Source organism: Filicampus tigris, chromosome 2, assembly GCF_054856515.1.
Source record: "Filicampus tigris isolate MCC_2025a chromosome 2, RoL_Ftig_1.0, whole genome shotgun sequence".
Classification (NCBI taxonomy): Eukaryota; Metazoa; Chordata; class Actinopteri; order Syngnathiformes; family Syngnathidae; genus Filicampus; species Filicampus tigris.
In genome coordinates, this window is record NC_141218.1 from 38,548,900 (window position 1) to 38,564,759 (window position 15,860).

Below are 15,860 nucleotides of genomic sequence, written 5' to 3' on the forward strand. Positions count from 1 at the left end.
AGAAGAAGAAGAAAAAGCAGGCAAAGAAGAATGAGGGAAGAAGAAGCGGCCATTTTTACTTTCACTTTTCACGACGGCGACAAGCGTTTTAAAGTGCAGATCTGATAAATTACACTTTGGCATGCTAGTTAAGGCAAGTCAATTTTATGATAAAAATTTAAACTTTAACATTGTTTTTAGCGAACGTTCCGTCGTGCTCGTCAGCTGCCACGGTCGATCTTAGCTGAATTCTGATCACAGCCTGCAAGCTTGGTATTTATATTCTTCATTTCCCATTTTTACAGTTAAATTGATTGTTTAACAAGTATTTAGAAGTGTGGGAACCATGTTGGGGTTTGCAACAGCGTAACAGAGGCGCAAATCCCCCAAAATATAACTGTACAATAAATATCATATAAAATAATAATCATAAGTCCGACTCTACTTTGCGGGTTTCACTTATCGCAGCGGGTTCTGTCCCCCCATTAACCGCGATGAATGAGGGATCACTGTATATGAAACAGGAAGGGACCTACAAAAAAAGCCTCTTGGAGCCATAGGCGAAACCTAAGAGGAAGTCCGCCATTTTGAATTTAGTTTAAAGTTTGGATTCACCTTGACTACAAAAGTTGCTGTAACTTTATTCACATAATAATTTCTATTATTCAGTTCAGATGTGCGAGCTTTATTCAGTTCAGATGTGCGAGCATCCCGATGAGCCGGGTACCCCAACGTTGCCAGTGCTGCGAGGGCCCTTTACAGCTACTTGCAGCTCTAGTTCTTGTTCTTGTTCTTCTTGTTCTTGTTCTTCTTGTTCTTCTTCTTCGCCTCCTACTTCATTCCAAAAGCGAAGAAGCAGCATTCCCACCGGGGGGATCATGCATCAACTTTTATCTTTGCACAATAACATCAATAAAGTCCTGTAGATAAAATGCAACGCGGGGTTGTAGTTAAGGTAAGCAATTTTAAGACAACCTAAGACAAAACTAACAAACACTTTCAAACTTTATTTGGCGATGTCTAAGTCGGTGTCGGCCAGGAGCACACTGCGTTCACAACATATAAACACAGCTGTTGTACTGTACAATCCGATTTTTACAAAACTTTATTAGAGCAAACACATTCTTACAAATATGGAGGAGAAAGTATCTTGACTCTAACTAAATCAACGGCACATTTGAACAGTGAACGAGACGAAGTGAGAGGCTGCGATGATGCGCACCCAGTCAGCTCATGTACAGTACAGTGTGTGGAAAACTCCACTTTTGCTCTCGTTGGTCGATCTCGCGCTGGGAACCAGTCACCGCCTTTTATGAGTGCCTGTGGGTATGTACAAAGTCTCCAAGTCAACTCATATCTTTGAAACAATGCGTCTCTCTGCAATATAGCTCCCGATATGACTGTGTTGTTTCATTTTAAATTTATTATGAATGCTTCTGAAAAATCCGCGATGCACAGAGGGCGCGAAAGTTGAAGCGTGAAGTAGCGAGGGATCATTATCATCATAGCGAGGGGATTTTATTTTCCCAAGCCACGCAGAGCCACAACATAAGGATGAAGGAGCCGCAGGTTGCCGACCCCTGGTGTAGAAAGTCATAAGAAATAAAATAGTATATGGCAGGCAGATAACACGAGCCGCGTCAAATGTAATTTCAGTCTGTGCTATGAGCTGCTAAAAATGAAAGACCGTAAGTTGGACACCCTGAAAAGAACCAAAATTTAGAATAATTTGGAACAAGAATCGGAACAAGAAATCAAACTGGAATCGTTGAAATTCAAAAGATGCCCAACCCTACTCACTGCTATGTTTTGTTTGGTGTCATTTGTGGCTCTCGATGTCACTTTGGTTGAGTTGTAACAGTCCCAAAGTGTAGACTGTTTGCATGATGGTAGCCTGGTGCGTTTCTCAAGTCTTTGAAATAACTTAAAAGGACAGTGAATGTTTGAAAACAAACTGTTTTTAAACAGTTGAATGTTTTGACTTTTCAAAATTCATTCATTTTAAAAACCCACAATCAATTTCAATAACATGGACAAAAAAATTATGACATCAACGTATTTTTTTGTGTGTAATTGTAGGTGAACTAATCGCTAATCATATTACATAGGGCATGCCTCCTCTACATCAGGCTGCCATGTTTCGATGCCATCCTTCTGCTATGGATACCCGAAGGAGACAAAACACATAGCCAACGCAGTTCCTCAACATCATGCCTGCGGCATGTGTAACAAATGCGATGCACTTACTTCGTCACGAAAGGGAATACTAGAAGTCGTTTGTGATGACATTTTGCGCCTCTGTTGAAGAAATTGGTGGTTGGCTTGCAAGATGTGGTCTCTCTGTGGCACTGGAGTGTGAATGCTTTAAAATGCATGCGCCTCAAATTCTATTTGTTCACGACTAGCTGGCACAAAATTTTACACACTGTACCTTCAAGTGGAGCTAAATTATTTGATTTTTTTGTTTTATTTTTAGAGGTCATTAATTCAAGTGTTCACATTTTTTCCTGCAAAGCCTGTAAAAATTTTTTTTTGAGAATTCTCAATGAAGACATTAAATATTTTTTAAAATGCAGTGTTATTACTTTCGACACATTGTTTTTGCAAATACCCTTGATTTAGATAAAGATCAAATGACGTTTTACGATAATTTCATTCAAAAACCATGGCGTTCCAAAAACGTCACATACTTTTTCTTTCCCCTGCAATACCTACTGGAATACAGTCGTACCTTTTCTTAAGTAGAACATTTTGTAAGTAGATACGCGTTTTCCATGTAAATGCCCTAATCCGTTCCCAGAGCTGGGCACTTGACCCTTTTTTGCCGGTCCGGCCGCAACTTTCCACCCTTGACCTGGGTATTCCGGCTGTGACCCCCCGCCCTCATTCATAAAAATGATCGCCCCCCGCCCCGTTCCGTCCCCCGCAACAACCATAAAGGGACCGAGATGACTAGAGACCTGTCGCCAACAGCACAAAGCGTCGGTCACGTGAATCAATGCGGCAGTTGTCGCCCGCGCCGACGCGGGAGTAGTAGAAGCCTAAAAAGAAGCCTTTCACTGAGTAGGCTGAGATGAAATTTGGCCGCCTCGCGACCACGTCAAACGCATGAGGGCTGATTAGTGGGCTGGACTAAAATCCACTTCCGGCCATGCTAAGTCCAGCCATTTTTAAAAATTTGTCACCCCCCACCCTTCCGCTCCAAAAATGGGCATCCGACCGGGCCAGCGGGTCCGACCGGTCTGGCCCAGGGACGGACTGCCCAGCTCTGTCCGTTCCAAGCCCCCCAATACTCAGACATAAATGTTTTATAAAGCATAAAAATGCATCAAAACATGTAAGAAATACATTTTACAATTAGATTATTGCACAATAATTGAGAGTTGTGCATAATGTAAAAAACTAAGAATAAAGAATAAAAATGATGATCGTTTACCTTTTAATTGCTGTCCTCATCGCTTTTTGCCCTCTTTGGTTCATGTTCTCTCTCAGAAGTGTTTTTTGCCTGGCATTTTGTAAAAAAACTGATTTAATAATGTGGCAACATTATGGTCATATTCTTTGGCGAGATCAACCAAACGCATCCCTTTTTCATACTTTTCTATTACCTCTTGCTTTGTTTGTATGGACAAAAAAAAAGAAGATTTTCTCCTTTTTTTCTTTTCCTCGTTTCTAATTCACGTAACGCTATCAGAACACCTCATGGCCCGAGGGGCGAATGACGAGGACGCTGCATAGACATATCTTTCACATATATCTATCTACCTGTCTATCTACACACATAGACAAATACGGTAGAGGTCCCTCTTAGCCAATGGGATGCCAGGAAGATGCTAGGTAATAGCCAATGGCTGAGCAGCTATGAGTATGTTGCGTTCAGGAAACTCCGGAGCTGCCAGAGGCAGCCCATACTGTATTTTTACCTTTCGTATCTTGAAATTTCTTTTGTAACAAGAGGCAATATTTTCCTGTTGAGGCGTTTCGTAACTTGAAAATTTCGTATAAAGCGACGTTCACAAGTAGAGGTACCACTGTACTTTTGAAAATCTTATGACAATCAAACTTAATATGACCTTTCTTTTGTTTTCTTCCTGTGCTTTTTTATGTTCTGCTGTTAATCTTCCGCTCATCTGCGATCCACTCTCTACCAGATGCCGTGGGAGGATGTCAGAAGAGAGATGGTGAATGAGAAAGGCTTGTCAGAGGAGGTTGCTGACCAGATTGGGGAATATGTCAGTATGCAGGGTAAGCGTACAATCGTATGAGACTACACATCAGATGACTTGACAGTGACGTTTTGTTTGCTGGAAAACACAGTACTTTAAGCCCCTTGCCCAACACAAGCTTGCTGAAGAAGAGAAACAGTTTGATTTCAAGATCCACTACATGCAGTTGGACCTTCAAAATGCATAGGAGTCAAGAATGAGAATCTCTTTATCTCCCTCTCTCTATCTCTCTCCCTCTCTCTTTCCCCTCCTTCCCTCCATCCCTCCTTCCTGCTTGTGTAGCGTGAAGATGCCAGCTGCTCAGCACCTGCTTTTATTGCATTTTTTTCGCTGATAACAATTTTGTTTTTTCTCTCTCTGGACTTCTCCTGGATACTTTTTATATTGGTGTGGCTGTATTCATTTTTCTTTTTTAGTACAGCCTCTGGGACCCATTTCTTTCAACATTTTTTGTTACCTCTTCACGATAACGTGAGCACGGCCTGCTAATTAGCAAAAGTCTACTAGTAGCAACAAGGCCTAGAAGCAAGATGTCCGTCTCCATTGACGACTACCACAAACTCCTTCGGACAATTGTGAAAATTGAGTGCTGGAGGCAAAATTGCATCGCCTTGAGGCGTTTGTGGAGATGAATGGGAAATCAGACAATGAGACCACGCTACCAGTGTCTCCAAATAGTGGACACAAGCATGCTAACAGACAGCTGCTTCCAGCCAAAGTCAAAAGTGAGTAGTTTTCACCCAACAGCCAGACATGACCATGAACTAATTGTTCTCATGCTAGAGGTCACATCAACACCAAGAAATCAGTTTTGGACTTTGGTACTGGCAAGAAAAACGAAACCATCATACGGACGATGAAAACAAAACATGTGCATTGAACTGAAAAACAGGTTTGTCTTACTGTCATCTGACCACCAAGCTTCGGTGGATCATAGCACCAATGAAAGGTATGAAAGTGGACCCTCTCACCATGCGAGATCAGTTACTGGGCCACAAACACTGATAATAGGCGACAAAGCCTTATTTGGCATCAAAAGCCAATGTAGGCGAAAGCACACAAAGGTTCTGTTTTGCTAATGGCATGGTTTTTCTTCTGATATTTCTGGATGAACTCTAGAAGATTGCTACTGAGCATTCTACTGTCAGATCGGTTATAATTCACACAGAAGCATTTGATGTATTGAAAAAACAGAGATACTGAAGTGAGACTACAAAAACTGCAATCTTTAAACGCAGAGGTATGCAGGCCTCTGCCTATGGTCCGGCATACCATAGCGTGTGCCCCGCATGTACAATAGTGTGTGCAATAGCAATATGCCCGATTTATTAACTAAACGCTCACTTGCCCGAGCAAAGGTAGCAGAATCGCCGGTAGGTAGCCATGGATGCTGTTATTGTTGTTTTCGGACTGCGCGCTCGTAGGAGGAAGCAGAAATGCAGAGTAAACTACGGCGGGTTAGATACACCAAAAATAACAAAATCGAATGTGGCGATTAGAACGTTTTTAACATTGTTTTATCCAGAACATTTGGTTTCGGTTCAAAATCGCTTAATCGAGCAGCCCTACTTATGACCATCTGTAGCTTACAGGTAGAATTCTTCAAGGTATCCACAAAAGAATAAAGACAGCTACCAATATTCCTGACATCTTTATAAATGGAGTAATTTAAATTGACGGCGATAGTGGCCTTCATTTTCTTTTTAGCTGTAAATGTTTAGTGCATTTTAAAATGAACCCAAAACTATGCTGAGTTGCACTAATACTACTGACATTATATGATTAAACTTAGGGAAAATCACTGCTAAATAAAACTAAACACTTATATTGGTTTGGTGGAAAATAGGCCGTGTTGTGTTAACTTGAGTGGTGAGATTTCTGAGTTCATAAACGCAACACTCGGTACGTGGTCACAGTGACCGTGAGGCAGCATGTGTCTTCTCTTGCTGTTTGATGTCAACCGTGGGACTGCCTGTATACAAAAATTGTGTTTTTGTTTTTAATAAACCTGAGTTTGCTGACAAATGCTTCCATAGTCCGTAGTAGACTTAACAAAATGTTAGTGTACCACAACAGGACATGCGTGCGGCGTTCATGCAGACGCGCACGGTAGCCTGTGTGTGCTAGCTAGCTTCCAGAAACGACTGTCCCTATATGTCATGAATGAAATCGGGCATCAGCCACAACATCCTTTTTAGATGCTCGTTTATCCCTGCCGTGGTGCTATGAAAGGAAGATTTATGTCGTTTTCATTAATTTTTTGAAATGCGCCCGGACTTTCAGATTCTGTTGTTAATTTTCACTCGGGTAGCCATGACACCATTACCAGAGCTGGGCAATTGACCCTTTTTTGCCGGTCCGGTCGCGACCCTCCACCCTTGACCTGGGTACCCATCCGGACGTGACCCTCCAGCCTTATTCATAAACATTGTCGGCCCCCGACTCCGTTACGCCCCCGCCCCACCCCGGTTTAAAAAAAAAAAAATATCGGTGCATGACGCCGCCGCGGGAGGGATGCTAACAGTGGAGGTTTATTGCAAGATCATTAGCTGGCTCCGTTACGCCCCCGCCCCACCCCGGTTTAAAAAAAAAAAATATATCGGTGCATGACGCCGCCGCGGGAGGGATGCTAACAGTGGAGGTTTATTGCAAGATCATTAGCTGGCTAATTTTCTTTTGGACTGTTGAAAAAATGCCCAAATAAAAATTATTTTAAAGAGTGAAGAAAGTGGACAATAATAACACTGTTTCATACTCAAAACAATTTATTGGGTCTGTGAATTTATTTATTTTTTAAAAGAAAACATAATGGACAGGACGACAATCTCCCCTAACGTCTTTTGCCTGCGATAAACAATAGAATTACTGCATAAAAATCATCACATCTAAAACAAGGCACCAGTATACAGTATTGTAACATATCTAAAAATGGATGGGGAAAAGTGGGGTGAAACACATTTTAACCTGCTTGAGCGTTTTTTTTTCTAAAACGGCGTCATGAGTAATGGCAAAAAAAACTTTAGCTTACTTGCATATTATTAAAAATGTATTATCTTACTTTTAGCAGCTCTCCAGGATTGCCCTTTAGCACCCTAATGGCTTTTCCCCGGTCCCCAATCCCAGCGTCAAATCTCCTCCACCTCCACATGCTTCTGACGGCACTCGCTGGTGTGCTTGAGCACAATGTCTCTCGTCATTATCACCACTTGTAGAACTCGCGCTGTACCTCCATTCCGTTGAAAAATGATTCCATTTTTTTTTTTTTTGCTTTCCTTCTGTTCCCAGTTTGTTTGTGTCCTTCTCCTCCTTCTTCTTTGTCTCCTCCTTCTTCTTTTCTTTGTGTCCTTCTTCTTCTTTGTCTCATTCTTCTTCTTCTCATCTTCCTTTTCTTCTCCTCTTTGTGCAGACCGGATGTTTTTTTTTTTTTTAATTTTATTTATTTATTTATTTTTTGGGGGTTTTTGTTTTGTTTTTTCTTCTCAGCCCATACGTGCCCAATGCAAGTACGCACAGTTGGTAGTGGCGCTTTTGACGCGTTCGGAGGCAATTTTTGTTGTTTGCCCAATTAGCCGTGTAGGTTGAGATTAACTTTTGGCCGCCTCGCAAGCACGTCACACGCACGAGGGCCGATTAGTGGGCCAGACTAAAATCCACCTCCGGCCTTGCTTCGTCGAGCACTTTTTAAAAAATGTGTCAGCCCACACCCCACGCCCCAAAAATGGGCGTCTGTCCGGACCCGGGACGGACTGCCCAGCTCTGACCATTACCCACAATGCTTCTTTTTACATCACGGATGCCCCGGATTACCACTACTGCGCATGTACGTTGCAGACAGTACAGAGAGGCATGAAATGAGAGAGAAGCTTTATTAACATGGCGTTTGATTCAGTGTTTTGTATTCATTTATTACTTGTTGTATTATGGCTATTTTGTTGTTGTATGAAAAGTGCTTTGTTACAGCTGTAGCTGTTGGGCAATGCGCTATATAAATAAAATGTATTGCATTGTGTTATATTTTCTTATGTTTTTACATCGATGCATATTTTAAGCATTTGTATCCATTTTCGATGAATTGTTACATCCCTACTGAGAAGCATTATTGACAATTTTTGGAAACGTCATCATCTTTTCCAATGCAATGGGATTTATTTTTATAAGCAGGGGATCAAATTACGGACTGCCAACACTGTCCAAAGTGTGTGTCACAGGGCAACACGTTCCCAAAACAAAAACCATGTTTTTCCACAACAGCAGATGAGACGAGATTCTGGTTGACTCCGAAGAACCATCAAGCACACAATGAAACTCAACCCCCCACATCCCTCCATCCAGAACAGATTGATTTCTTCTCATCGGCCCAAACTTCTGGGCCACATTCAACCCATACTTTGGAGCCATCTTCACATTGCCAAGCACCACCACCGGACTCACCCCTGGACTGTACATTGCCCCCGAACGATGACTCGGCCCTGACTGCACAAAACCCATTGTCTTTGAACGACTCCCAGATTTCACAGACAAGATGAGCAAGCCACTTCGCGGTTCAAGTTTTACGGCCTCAGGGCATCGCGGGTTTTCAAAAAGAATTCATCAAAAAATTTAAATGAAAAAATACAGCCATATCAGCCATTGGATTTTCAAATGGCCCTTTCACAGATTTTCAGTCATGAGCGCAACAGAACAGATGAGAGACAGACAAATTTCATGTTTGTATCATGATTTTCATGATGTTTCGCTGTGGTGTGTCAAATTCATATTCATTCATTGGTGTGTCAACATATTTTTAGTTTGACTTTACAGGGACTTTAACAAGTAGCTGATTGTGCTTTTTTTTTTTTTTTTAGGTGGGATGGACTTAGCAGAGCGCCTCCTTCAGGACCAGAAAATGTCTCAGAGTAAGCACGCTTGTGCAGGCCTGTCAGACATAAAACTACTCTTCAGCTACTTGCAACTTTTTCAGGTTACAGACAAGGTACAAAATACCAGTCACTGTGGCTTGTATACACCCAGTTCAGTATTTAATATATATGCACAGTATTTCATCTATTGATTTTTGATATCTTGTCACATCTAGGTGGTGTTTGACCTCAGCCTAGCTCGAGGTCTGGACTATTATACAGGAGTTATATATGAAGCAGTGCTGTCTCAGGCAGGTGCAGAGTCCTCTGCCACTGAAGTTCAAAATGGTTCCCCTGCTGATGAGTGTGTTAGTGTGGGCAGCATTGCTGGAGGGGGTCGCTATGATGGGTTGGTTGGCATGTTTGACCCCAATGGTAAGAAAGTACCATGTGTGGGTGTCAGCATCGGCATTGAGAGAATCTTCTCCTTCATGGAGCAAAAAGCTGAGGTATGTATGGAGTAGGTTTCTGTTTCTGAGCTGTAATTTTGTGTTTGTGTGTGTACACTGGAGATCAAAATTAGAGAACAATCTACAATTGACTAAATTTCAAGGTCACGGCATAATCATATTTGAAATTATCCAAGATGGATTAAAAGAGCAATATTTTAAGTATATTTCAAGAGTAACATATATCCTGAAAGCACAGTATAAAAAACTTAAATGATGTTTTAGAAAAAGAACACTGATCAAAATTAGAGAACACTTTAGGGTACCTCCTCGTTAATAGTGTAAATCTGGAACCTGGTGCTAATTTCCTTGCTGACCAGACAATCCCTATTTAAGTGGCAACCAAACGTCTGATTACAAGATGGTTAGCCGTTCTAAAGTGACCGAACCCTCCGGCAGCACGTTGTCCAGCTGAGGGCCAAGGGGATGACTCTGTCAGCCATAGCAAGACAGGTCGGTCGTTCCAAATCTGTGATTTCAAGAATATTGCATCTTTACAACATCACAAACTCATTCAAGTCCCCCAAGAAGGCTGGTCGTCCACAAAAGACAAATGCAAGACAGGACAGGATAATGCGGAGGATGTCAATGGGCAATCATTTCAACACTGCAGCTGGGATTGCTCGCTCGTTCAGCGCTGAACACAGTAGAAATCTATGTCATCACACAGTGTCTCGACATTTAAGAGCATTTGGACTGAAAGCCCACTCTGCAGTGACCAAACCTCAAATTAGCAGAAAGAATCAAAAGGCTCGACTAACCTTTGCTGAGGAGCATGTTGTGTGGACAGAGGCGAACTGGTCCAAAGTTCACTTCAGTGATGAAAGTAAGTTTAATTTGTTTGGGTCTGATGAGAAACATGATGTTCGGCGAAAAACCGGGGAAAGACTGAACCCAAAGTGTGTGAAGAAAGTCAGTGAAAGGTGGAAGAGGAAGTGTCATGGTTTGGGGCATGTTTTCTGCAGCAGGAGTTGGGCCTCTCATACTGTTACATGGCCGAGTAAATGCAAATGTTTACAAGAAGCTTCTTCATCATCATATGGTTCCTTTCCTGCGTTCATCGCCCAATCGGCTGGCAGTGTTTATGCAGGACAATGCTCCCTGTCACACAGCAAAACAGGTGAAACAGTTCCTTGAAACTGAAAACATTGAAAAAATGAAATGGCCTGCCCAGAGTCCTGATCTGAACCCAATAGAGAACCTCTGGAAAATCCTTGGTGACAAAGTTATGGCCAAGAAACCCACTATAGTCACTGAACTATGGAAAAGACTGGAATAAGAGTGGACCAAAATCACACCAGAGCAGTGTGAAGACTAGTGATGTCCTGTGCTGAAGTCATTTAAAGCAAAGGTCTGTACAAACCTATTATTGCTGACTGTTGTAACCTTCAGAAATGTTTTGTTATAATCTTTTTCCATGCTACGGTGGTTGTTCTCTAATTTTGATCATTGTGTTTTCTTCTAAACAACCTTTTTTGTTCAAATGCCTTGATTATTTTGTAAAAAAACTGTTTTACTTGCATGGTACAGCCATAATAGAAAAATATTTCAACTGTTGAGGAGTGTTGATGACTTCATTCCAGAAAAAAAACGGTTATAAATTGTTCTCTAATTTTGATCTCCAGTGTATGTGTGCAGGAGGGGTGTTGAATGCTTTTTCATGTGTAATGTTGTCCTTGTTGCTTCAAGTCAGACTGAAAGTGACTGTCAGATTCATAGCAATGTTTTTTTCTTTAGGCTTTAGCGTTGAAGATACGCACAACCGACGTGCAGGTGATGGTGGCATCAGCGCAGAAGAACTTGATGGAGGAGAGGCTCAAACTTGTGACTGAACTTTGGAACGCTGGCATCAAGGTTAGGCTTTTTTGCTGTATTTCATGTGCAAGTGTTGACAAATTGAGCTGTTGGTACGTCTTTAAGCTACTATGAATTGTTTTAAACAGAGGTGCGCATTCCGTCAGTGTCCGTCCGTCACTGACGGACGCCCGTAATCATCATTTGTCACTGACTACGTTTAAATACAGTCAAGTCGGGTTCAGGTCAAAATTCTGATTTCTGAAACATTCGAATAAACCTGTTTGCATGCGTGAGTGGGCAGAGGTACGCCCGCAAATGAAGAAATCGATTGAAACAGCGATGCACGGACGTCGTCTCGCAAATAGACGTCATTTCCGCTTGTTACTTGCTACCGTCAATAAAAGCATTGACGCCAGAGTAGGAGGAAGTGATAATCATTTGCTGAGTCAGCGGGCAGGACCCGGTCACGTGACTCTCTCAGCACTGCAGCGGAGCTGTTTCAAACAGAGGGTCGAGCGGGGATCCGATTCATAGCGAGGCGCGAGTCCGCGTCGTCCGTAGTCTATAAATGGTTTGGGGTTGACAGGACTGACATCGGTGGGAATAACATTGTTAGATGTGCCAAAACGGTCACAGTGAAGAGCAATTCTGTTGCACCACACGAGCCATATGGATTACGAGGAAAACGTGGCGACCGCGCAAGGACGCTGAACAAAAGCTTAAACACACACACTTAGGGGGAATGGACCGCAACAACAAACCCTGCTCAATTTTGGATTTTGGAGTTGAACTTGTTGGATTTTTTTTCTACTGCTTGTTTCTGGTTTTGAAAGTGGATTTGGGAGCGGAAGTTGTTGCGATGGGTCACTAATACAGTACTCAAAACAAACTTTATAATAATGTCCGATAGCTTTTGTAATTAATCTGACACAATCTCTCTCAAAGATACCTTGTGTATATTATATCTTATTTTTTCCTGTTTCACAAAGGTTTTTAAGTCTGACCAAGCCATGATAGTAATGGTTTTACATCCAAGTGAGTGTGCAGTTCTTTAGAATTACAAGAAAAAATTGCTCATATATATATATATATATATATATATATATATATATATATATATATATATATATATATATATATATTTTATTTATTTTTTTCAAAAAGTCTGGTATCGGTACAGTATCGGCATCGGCCGATACCGCACAGCTGGGTATTGGAATCGGTAAAGAAACAACATTTTTTAATACATTTTTAATTTTGTTTCAATTTAACCTTAATTTACCTTACTTTAAACGTTTTGTTTTGCTTCTCTAGTATGCATAATTTGATCCCCACATTCAAAATGTGGTATGCACCTGCAATGAAAAAAAAACTTATTTGGAGGAGCATAATCTTTTAGCACGGTAAATTAATATTAATAAGGAAAAACAACTTAGGTAGGTTATGTCTTTTATTGTAATGTTAGGTGTTGCCGTTAAGGGCTTGAATGCCTCCATAATCCACAGTAGACGCTACAATATGATATTGTGTGTGGTGTTCCATCAGGCACACACGTTAGCAGCCTCTGTGGTCTAACTACAGCTAGCTTCCGAGACACAACTCTCCTAATGTCAGAAATGAAATTGGGCATCAGCCACAACATGCTTCCTTTTTAGATGCTCGTTTATCACCGCCGTGCTGCTATGAAAGGGAGGTTAAACATCGTATTAAGTCATTTTGTCAAATGTGTTTGGATTTTGGACTCTGTTCCTACAGCCAGCGAGAGACGAGGCATTTTTGAAAGAAAATCACAGCGGCAAACAATTAAATATATAAATAAATGACACGTTCTTTAATAAAATTACAATGTCGACAATTTTAATTGTTTGTATACATGATTAGTTGGCGAATCTTGGCAGACCTACTCTCCTGATTGCCGCAGGCTGTCTGCCGGTATGGCTGTGCTTCTTGCAGAGTACGCGCGGTGGACGCTGCGGGCACGCGCACCATTGTACTGATACCATGACATATTAATATCATATTTGGATACGTAATTGGTGGTGACGATGGTAAGTATCGATAGTTTTCAAAGTATTGATACTTTTGACAACACTAATGAGCCCAGATCTAAATCCTATTGAACATATGGAAGAAGCTGAAACATGCCATCTGGAGAAACCAGTCTTCAAACCTGAGACAATTGGATCAGTTTGATTAAGAAAAGTGGTAAAAAAATAGCTGCTGAGAAGTGTAGTCGTTTCACTGAAAGTTCCAATAATCATTAGATTGCAGCGATAGCCTCTAAAGCACATATGTCAAAGGCATGGCCCACGAGAAGGATTTCTACGGCCCCTGCGATGATATTGATTTATTATTAGATCCGGCCCGCAGCAAGCCGGTGTGAGTAGCAGATGTGATCGGGTCATTCGCACCTGCCGATGACGTCACGCTTTGAAATATATTGTTATTATATCTTCCAAGAACACAGACGTAGTTTAATTATCACGTTTTTAGTCCAACCGGCTACTGTGGGCCGCAGCCGACGGCAATATAGTACGACAACCGTTCAGTCAAAAAAGAGCCACGGCTCTCCTCTTCGTCCTCGGCTCCTCTCACTCGCATGCCCTCCCATCCAGCGAGCCGCTCGACGCATTCATGAACCTCGGAAACAACACAACTTGGCCAGACATAAATTCGACCACAACACAGATAACCCAATTCCTTACACTATTTCTGTCATATATTTATTTGCATATATGTTTGCCATCCCCTGGCTGTTGTTATAATGAACATTACTTCAACTTTTGCAAGGATCGTCCTTCGGTTGTCTCCGTGCTGACTGAAGACTTCACGTCACTTTTCGTGGCTTTCAGAATCGGATTGTGGTGAAAAGTTATTCGGAGTAAAACACGCATTATTAAGAAATACTTCATGTTAGAAATCCCATGTTGTTTTAGTATTAGTAATTGTTGGCATTTGATAAATTCATTGAGTTTCGATGTAGTTCTGAGATGTCCCACACTGTGAGCAGGCATTGAACGCTCCACAAGCGCTCAGTGTTGATAGCGAGAGACGTGGTTTCTTTTCATTTTCCTTCTTCGACACAGCTAGCTAGTAGTTTGTTTGTACCAGCAAACTCAGTAGTTGCAGATTTCCCATGTTTCACCACGTTTGTTGTTGTGTGCAAACGTTAAAAGGTGAGTTTAATAATTTAGGTTTGTGTCAGGTAACTGCTGTATATAATAGCCTTGATATGTTCTCGTGAGTGATGTCACGTTGATGAACACTAGTTAGTTATTTCGGCTAGAATGCTAACTATTCTAGTGATGAAACGTGTGATTGTACGTATTGTTTGGCTGTTTAATTGCTTAATACAGTGAATTGTAATGTTTAGGTATATTGTTAACTATTGGATATGCATTGGATGATGTTGCTAGGTTATTCTTTGTCTGCGTTGTTGCAGACCACAATGAATAGACGTGTCAAGTGTAATACGGGCCTGTGTTCTCTGACAGGAGCACCCACATCCATACCTTGCCACTCTAAAATAGAGTCAGCTGGAGACATCATACCAATCATATGATCCTCTCCGTTTTACTTCACATTATGTACAGTTCATACAATCATGCAGCTCAAGTCAACCAGAAAATCGTTTCCAGTTTGGCAGGAGAAACGCAAACGTTCCACTGATCTTGTTTGACAAGATGGGCAGCGCGGCTTCTTCTCGGGTCATAAGCGAAGGGACGTACGAGCTGCCTCACAAAAGTAGCAGTAATGTACTTTATTATATTTTTCATTTAGTAACTCGGAACATAAAAACACAACAGCCAGGGGGGGTGACAAACATAGAGGCAAATAAATAGATTACAGAAATATAAAGCGTGACACCATTTGCGCCGAAGAACCCGATGCAATCTGGACATTTTAAAAAATGTCAATGAACATTCTATCAGTCCGGCCCTCGACCCAACAACCTGCCTTTTGGATCCAATTCCCACATTTCTTTTTAAGACATTTCATGGATTTTTTGAAGAACAAATTTTAAATATAGTCAATTGCTCTCTTCAGACAGGCGTCTTCCCCGCTGCCTTTAAAACGGCGGTGGTGAAGCCCCTTCTGAAGAAGAGCGGTTCTAACCCGAGCGTTTTTAATAACTACAGACCCGTATCCAACTTACCGTTTTTAAGTAAGATTTTAGAAAAACTGGTTTTCATCCAGTTGAATCATTTTTTAAATACAAATAATATTTTGGAGAAATATCAATCTGGTTTTAGAATGAACCACAGTACGGAGACTGCTCTTTTAAGGATCTTAAATGATATTAGGTGCACTGCAGACGTGAGAAAACTCACAGTCTTGGTGCTACTGGATCTAAGCGCTGCTTTTGATACAGTAGATCACCAAATTTTATTAAATAGACTTAAAAATCTAGTGGGCATCTCTGGTACTGTTTTTGACTGGTTTTATTCCTATCTCACAGACCGATATTTCTTTGTAAGTATGGATACTTGTTCCTCTAAAACTCATGAAAT

The 15,860-nt window shown here is 41.4% G+C and overlaps 1 protein-coding gene across 2 annotated transcripts in view; it reads left to right on the plus strand.

The window, feature by feature from the left end:
- hars (histidyl-tRNA synthetase) overlaps window positions 1-15,860 on the plus strand; it is a 40,455-nt gene that overhangs the window by 20,008 nt on the left and 4,587 nt on the right. For both annotated transcript variants that reach the window (XM_086024150.1, XM_086024151.1), the window contains 4 exons: window positions 4,131-4,224; window positions 9,050-9,177; window positions 9,280-9,552; window positions 11,290-11,406. In XM_086024150.1, coding sequence (XP_085880276.1) covers window positions 4,131-4,224; window positions 9,050-9,177; window positions 9,280-9,552; window positions 11,290-11,406 — 612 coding nt within the window. The remainder of the gene's footprint in view (window positions 1-4,130; window positions 4,225-9,049; window positions 9,178-9,279; window positions 9,553-11,289; window positions 11,407-15,860) is intronic.